The following is a 7,374-nucleotide window of genomic DNA, read 5'->3' as shown; positions in this document are numbered from 1 at the left end:
TTTTATTTTGACGTATAGAGACGACCCAGTGATTCGGGCCTTCGGGCCTTCGGGCCTCGGGGCCGGGTTGGAGGACAAGCCGCTCCAGGGACCACCGTAGCTCTTAATGAACCGCAGCTTTGGGGCTCGTTGTTTTGGTACCGTTTGTGTAAATAAATATGGATTTACGAGTTTTCTCCTTTATTTGTGTAATGCTGCGGGTCCTGCGGGTACTAGAGTCAACTGAACTCAACTTCACATTTAGCCTAGCAGCTTCGCTAAGCTAACAGCAGCCTGTTACCATGGAGACGGACGCACGGCTCCTGGCTTCCTGCTAGCATGCTAACAGAAGTTCCTCCGCAGAGAAGAGGAGGTGCTCCTGTTTCCGGCGGCGGCTGGAAGCTTCTCCTCACCGTTAACGAGCCTGGCCTGCTGTCCGGTAAACCGGGACGAGTCAAAACGGTTCAAAAAACGGTTCAAAGCGGCAGAAAGCGGCAGAAAGCGGCCGAGGCGTCCACACGAAAAACGCGAAGGGGGAAACAACAAGGTATCATGGGAGTTGTAGTCACAGAATATAAATCCCTCCCACAACAATCATCTAGATAATTCTGTTTTTATATTTACATTTAAATGTGAATATCAATCAGTGTCAAGAGCTCAAACTCCGAGCTGCGAGCGATCAGTTTTAATCCCGCCGTGTTTTTATGTGATAAATCTTCACGCTGGAAACAGATCGCTGCTTAAATTTGATCCATTATCGTTACGGTCAGTCTGGATCAATCGTTGCGTCCGTGAAGGTGACACTGCCTACATTTCCCATAATGCCTGTATGGAGTCCCGCTGACTGACAGAACAGCTGATCTGGTGTCAGTCACCCCACACACCTGATTAAAAACACTGCAGTAGTATTACAACCAGTCCCTCCCGAGTATTTAACGCAGTATTGTGCAGTAGTACTGTAGTCCGTAGCGATGACGTCACCAACCTGATTCAGGACCGACATGAACGAGAACGTTGGTTTTATTGTGTTTTATTCAGAGATTATACACACAAAGTAGTTCAACAGGAGTTTTTATTGTGTTTTATTCAGAGATTATATACACAAAGTAGTTCAACAGGAGTTTTTATTGTGTTTTATTCAGAGATTATATACACAAAGTAGTTCAACAGGAGTTTTTATTGTGTTTTATTCAGAGATTATATACACAAAGTAGTTCAACAGGAGTTTCCCAAAAAACACACTAAAATCAGACAGGAGATTGTAGCGCCACCAGCCACCTCCAGCAGGTGGCGCTCTGCAGGCAGGTGAATTAGACACGTTTCCCTTTGCATCAAAATAAATGTTCAGGCTATGAATGCAGCTCGATTAATTAATCATTAAATCATTAAAGCTTAATAAACATTTATCCTCTGAACAGAAAAGTGAAACCTTTATTGACATCCAGACTACCTGAAGCAGAGCCAGACAGGTAAGGGTTAAAGGTCAAAGACGTTACGGCTCACAGATCAGAGTCTCCACCACCACCCGGCTCCCGAAGTGAACGATCTTCCTGCAGTTCAGCGCTTCACGCTTCTGCATACCTGCAAGGTGAGCAGAGAGAGCGTGAGCGGTGGGGCACACGGGGGGGGGGGGGACGACACAGGTGGGGGACACAGGTAGGGGACACAGGTGGGGCACACAGGTAGGGGACACAGGTGGGGCACACAGGTGGGGCACACAGGTGGGGCACACAGGTGGGGCACACAGGTGGGGCACACAGGTGGGGCACACGGGGGGGGGGGACACAGGTGGGGGACACAGGTGGGGGACACAGGTGGGCCGACAGGTAGGGGACACAGGTAGGGGACACAGGTGGGGGACACAGGTGGGGGACACAGGTAGGGGACACAGGTGGGGCACACAGGTGGGGGACGCAGGTGGGGGACGCAGGTGGGGGACACAGGTGGGGGACACAGGTAGGGGACACAGGTGGGGCACACAGGTGGGCCGACAGGTAGGGGACACAGGTGGGGGACACAGGTAGGGGACACAGGTGGGGCACACAGGTAGGGGACACAGGTGGGCCGACAGGTAGGGGACACAGGTGGGGGACACAGGTAGGGGACACAGGTGGGGCACACAGGTGGGGCACACAGGTGGGGCACACAGGTGGGGCACACAGGTGAGGGACACACAGGTGAGGGACACAGGTGGGGCACACAGGTGGGGCACACAGGTGAGGGACACACAGGTGAGGGACACACAGGTGAGGGACACACAGGTGAGGGACACACAGGTGAGGGACACAGGTAGGGGACACAGGTAGGGGACACAGGTAGGGGACACAGGTGGGGCACACAGGTGAGGGACACACAGGTGAGGGACACAGGTGGGGCACACAGGTGGGGCACACAGGTGAGGGACACACAGGTGAGGGACACACAGGTGAGGGACACACAGGTGGGGCACACAGGCGGGGCACACAGGCGGGGCACACAGGTGAGGGACACAGGTGGGGCACACAGGTGAGGGACACAGGTGGGACACAGGTGGGGCACACAGGTAGGGGACACAGGTGGGGCACACAGGTGGGGCACACAGGTGGGGCACACAGGTGAGGGACACAGGTGGGGCACACAGGTGAGGGACACAGGTGGGACACAGGTGGGGCACACAGGTAGGGGACACAGGTGGGGCACACAGGTGGGGCACACAGGTGGGGCACACAGGTGGGACCTACCCAGGACCCGGTCCCTGCGCTGCAGCTTGTACGTGTCCTTGCCACGGCAGAGGTTGTAGATGAAGGACCCGAGCTGGTCCACGTGCTCCAGGCGCTCCGTGACCATCATCTCCTCATGGACCAGGTAGGACTGGGGCAGGTAGCTGCCGGCCTGAAGGGGGCGGAGCCTCCAGGTGAGCAGCGAGCAGGCTTTACAGTGTGTGTGTGTGTGTGTGCGCGTCACCTTGACGTTGACGAGCAGCTCCAGGAGGTCTCTGGGCGGCATGACGACGGTGGTGTTGAGGGGGATGACGTAACACCTGTTCAGACTCAGGTCCAGGTAGGCCGTCAGCCTCTGAGAGGAACACGGGGGCAGTGAGACGCTGTGATGGACGCCCCCCGTCCCCGTCCCCGTCCCCCTACCTACCCGTGAGAAGTCGTGGACGATGTGTGCCGGGTCCCCCTCCCCGAACCCGGGGACAGGGACGCTGATGAGCTCCACCTGCTCCCGCTCCAGAACCCGGATCCTCTCCTGCAGCAGTTTCAGCTGGAACTGGTCGGGTAGCTCCACCCCCACCTGCAGGTTAGTGGAGCACCATTAACCAATCAGCACGCCCGATCTCCGGCGAGCGGTGACATCATCATACGTTATCTTCCTCCGGGATCATGAAGTCTTCCTCGCGGTAGTTCACGCCGCACCAGAACACCGGCCCCTCCCCCTCCTGCAGGAGCAAGCAAACGTCTGACAACCAATCACGTCGTCACACCTCCTGCTGAGGGCGGGGCTCCGTACAGTGCTAACTGGTGGGAGGCGGCTTGATAAAGTGACTGCTGTCCTCCAACAGCTGCTCATTACCTCGCCTTCATCGCCGCCCTGTTGGGGCTGGCTGCTCACCTCCGGGACATAGTAGCGGTACAGACAGGCTCCTCCCACCACCGCTCCAGACAGGACGAGCGTGAGACCCAGACACATGCACCAGCACCAGGCCCGGGACGGCCGGCGCAGCGGCAGGGCCGCCTCGGCATCCTGTAGGGGGAGGGGCTTAATTAACCTGCGGCGTCAGCTGATCGCCCGTCTGACGTAAACACGCCGCGATTAAAAGTGGAAATGAAAAACATTTTAGTTAAAGGCTTCCAAGACACTCAAAGGGGGGAGGGGCCGAGCGGCTAAAGGCTGGGCGGAGCTACAACATGACCGTTAGCACTGCTAGCATGAAAGCAGAGCAGAGAATGTGACTAGCTAATAGCTAATAGCCGTCGTGTCCCCTGCTACGCTAGTAGTTAGCTTCAGCTCTTATTCTGGATTCTGTTCCGGTTCTACCGGCAGTGGGCGTGTCTTTAAACCGGGTAAACCGGGGGAGGAGCCAGCTTCTCTCAGGTCGGGTCCCGACGGCGTGACTCATTCCTGCTGCTGGTCTTCATCCGGTCCTCAGAACCAGCAGCAGAACCCTTATCAGCGCGCTTCCTCTGCAGCCAATGAAATGGCTGCGTTCATGCCCAGACAGAACCCCCAGTGATGAGATGATGACATCACTTCCTCTTGTTGCTGAACCAATCAGGAGGGCTTCCTTCATGTTCTGGATGACGGGTCTGATCAGTCTATAACTGATGATCCAGATCAATACTCGATTCACTCACAGCGCTTTATACACCTGGTTAACTCCTACCTGTGTCTGGTTAGTGTCTAGTTAACTCCTATGTTTGTCTGGTTAGTGTCTGGTTAACGCCTATGTTTGTCTGGTTAGTGTCTGGTTAGTGTCTAGTTAAGTCCTACATGTGTCTGGTTAGTGTCTGGTTAACTCCTATGTTTGTCTGGTTAGTGTCTGGTTAAGTCCTATGTGTGTCTGGTTAGTGCCTGGTTAACTCCTATGTTTGTCTGGTTAGTGTCTGGTTAACTCCTACGTGTGTCTGGTTAACTCCTACGTGTGTCTGGTTAGTGTCTAGTTAACTCCTATGTTTGTCTGGTTAGTGTCTGGTTAACGCCTATGTTTGTCTGGTTAGTGTCTGGTTAGTGTCTAGTTAAGTCCTACATGTGTCTGGTTAGTGTCTGGTTAACTCCTACATGTGTCTGGTTAGTGTCTGGTTAACTCCTATGTTTGTCTGGTTAGTGTCTGGTTAAGTCCTATGTGTGTCTGGTTAACTCCTACATGTGTCTGGTTAGTGTCTGGTTAACTCCTATGTTTGTCTGGTTAGTGTCTGGTTAAGTCCTATGTGTGTCTGGTTAGTGCCTGGTTAACTCCTATGTTTGTCTGGTTAGTGTCTGGTTAACTCCTACGTGTGTCTGGTTAGTGCCTAGTTAACTCCCATGTTTGTCTGGTTAGTGTCTGGTTAGTGTCTAGTTAAGTCCTACATGTGTCTGGTTAGTGTCTGGTTAACTCCTATGTGTGTCTGGTTAGTGTCTGGTTAACGCCTATGTTTGTCTGGTTAGTGTCTGGTTAGTGTCTAGTTAACTCCTACCTGCGTCTGGTTAGTGTCTGGTTAACTCCTACCTGTGTCTGGTTAGTGTCTGGTTAACTCCTACCTGTGTCTGGTTAGTGTCTGGTTAACTCCTATGTTTGTCTGGTTAGTGTCTGGTTAAGTCCTATGTGTGTCTGGTTAGTGTCTGGTTAACTCCTACGTGTGTCTGGTTAGTGCCTGGTTAACTCCTATGTTTGTCTGGTTAGTGTCTGGTTAGTGTCTAGTTAAGTCCTACATGTGTCTGGTTAGTGTCTGGTTAACTCCTATGTGTGTCTGGTTAGTGTCTGTTTAACGCCTATGTTTGTCTGGTTAGTGTCTGGTTAGTGTCTAGTTAAGTCCTACATGTGTCTGGTTAGTGTCTGGTTAACTCCTACGTGTGTCTGGTTAACTCCTACCTGTGTCTGGTTAGTGTCTAGTTAACTCCTATGTTTGTCTGGTTAGTGTCTGGTTAACGCCTATGTTTGTCTGGTTAGTGTATGGTTAGTGTCTAGTTAAGTCCTACATGTGTCTGGTTAGTGTCTGGGTTAACTCCTACCTGCGTCTGGTTAGTGTCTGGTTAACTCCTACCTGTGTCTGGTTAGTGTCTGGTTAACTCCTACATGTGTCTGGTTAGTGTCTGGTTAACTCCTATGTTTGTCTGGTTAGTGTCTGGTTAACTCCTACGTGCGTCTGGTTAGTGTCTGAGTTAACTCCTATGTTTGTCTGGTTAGTGTCTGGTTAACTCCTATGTTTGTCTGGTTAGTGTCTGGTTAACTCCTACGTGTGACTGGTTAGTGTCTGGTTAACTCCTACGTGTGTCCGGTTAGTGTCTGGTTAACTCCTATGTTTGTCTGGTTAGTGTCTGGTTAACTCCTACGTGTGTCCGGTTAACTCCTATGTTTGTCTGGTTAGTGTCTGGTTAAGTCCTATGTGTGTCTGGTTAGTGTCTGGTTAACGCCTATGTTTGTCTGGTTAGTGTCTGGTTAAGTCCTATGTGTGTCTGGTTAACTCCTACATGTGTCTGGTTAGTGTCTGGTTAACTCCTATGTTTGTCTGGTTAGTGTCTGGTTAAGTCCTATGTGTGTCTGGTTAACTCCTACGTGTGTCTGGTTAGTGTCTGGTTAATGCCTATGTTTGTCTGGTTAGTGTCTGGTTAACTCCTACGTGTGTCTGGTTAGTGTCTGGTTAACTCCTACGTGTGTCTGGTTAGTGTCTGGGTTAACTCCTATGTTTGTCTGGTTAGTGTCTGGGTTAACTCCTATGTGTGTCTGGTTAACTCCTACATGTGTCTGGTTAGTGTCTGGTTAACTCCTATGTTTGTCTGGTTAGTGTCTGGTTAAGTCCTGTGTGTCTGGTTAGTGTCTGGTTAACTCCTACGTGTGTCTGGTTAGTGTCTGGTTAACTCCTATGTTTGTCCGGTTAGTGTCTGGTTAAGTCCTATGTGTGTCTGGTTAGTGCCTGGTTAACTCCTATGTTTGTCTGGTTAAGTCCTATGTGTGTCTGGTTAGTGTCTGGTTAACTCCTACGTGTGTCTGGTTAGTGCCTGGTTAACTCCTACGTGTGTCCGGTTGGTGTCTGGTTAGTGTCTGGTTAACTCCTATGTTTGTCTGGTTAGTGTCTGGTTAAGTCCTATGTGTGTCTGGTTAGTGTCTGGTTAACTCCTATGTGTGTCTGGTTAGTGTCTGGTTAACTCCTACGTGTGTCTGGTCAGTGCCTGGTTAACTCCTACGTGTCTGGTTAGTGTCTGGTTAACTCCTACGTGTGTCCGGTTAGTGTCTGGTTAGCGTCTGGTTAACTTTGTACTTTTTAATTTCTGTTTAGTCTCTGGGGTCGTTTCGCAGGTTTTTATAGTTTGTTTGTGAGTATTTGAACGCGTTTGAATCCTCGAGTTAAACTTCAGTAACCTCCTGCCTTCTGAACGAGATGACGCGGTTTAGAGTGATTAGAACAAATTAAACGTGAACATACACGCAGAAGATCATGAATGACGTCATCATTTACCTTTAAAATGGAGGTCGCGGAATCAGACACGCAAACAAAAAGCGTATCCAAGGTAAATAAAGTTTAAATACCAAAGGAGATAGTGGTAAAAACAGGTAAAAATCGGTAAAACACAAGTGTTGAGTATTTATTTAGCGGACGCGTCATCGAGAACAAGTTAAAGCGCGTCCCGCGTTAGCTTAGCCATTTTGAACTCACTTTGTCTTCCTCGGGAAGAAGAGTTTCTGCGTCCTTTTTCACGTCTTTCTGTCCCAGCGCG

General features: G+C 51.0%; 1 protein-coding gene across 2 annotated transcripts in view; it reads right to left on the bottom strand.

Annotated features, from left to right (window-relative positions):
* Nucleotides 1–1,034: 1,034 nt before the first annotated feature.
* LOC137902055 (integral membrane protein 2B-like) overlaps nucleotides 1,035–7,374 on the bottom strand; it is a 6,479-nt gene continuing 139 nt past the window's right edge. Inside the window, exons 1-7 of one of the 2 annotated variants that reach the window (XM_068746106.1) lie at nucleotides 7,314–7,374; nucleotides 3,535–3,705; nucleotides 3,326–3,400; nucleotides 3,106–3,255; nucleotides 2,923–3,033; nucleotides 2,700–2,850; nucleotides 1,035–1,560 (exon numbers count right to left, since the gene is read on the bottom strand). The exon at nucleotides 7,314–7,374 is cut by the window's right edge and continues 139 nt beyond it. In XM_068746106.1, coding sequence (XP_068602207.1) covers nucleotides 1,472–1,560; nucleotides 2,700–2,850; nucleotides 2,923–3,033; nucleotides 3,106–3,255; nucleotides 3,326–3,400; nucleotides 3,535–3,705; nucleotides 7,314–7,374 — 808 coding nt within the window. In that variant the 3' untranslated portion in view covers nucleotides 1,035–1,471. The remainder of the gene's footprint in view (nucleotides 1,561–2,699; nucleotides 2,851–2,922; nucleotides 3,034–3,105; nucleotides 3,256–3,325; nucleotides 3,401–3,534; nucleotides 3,706–7,313) is intronic. The other variant, XM_068746107.1, reaches the window with a different exon arrangement.

The sequence above is a fragment of the Brachionichthys hirsutus genome, chromosome 12, assembly GCF_040956055.1.
Source record: "Brachionichthys hirsutus isolate HB-005 chromosome 12, CSIRO-AGI_Bhir_v1, whole genome shotgun sequence".
Taxonomy (NCBI): domain Eukaryota; kingdom Metazoa; phylum Chordata; class Actinopteri; order Lophiiformes; family Brachionichthyidae; genus Brachionichthys; species Brachionichthys hirsutus.
Note: the sequence above shows the minus strand (reverse complement) of the source record. Positions and strands in the feature narration are given on the sequence as shown.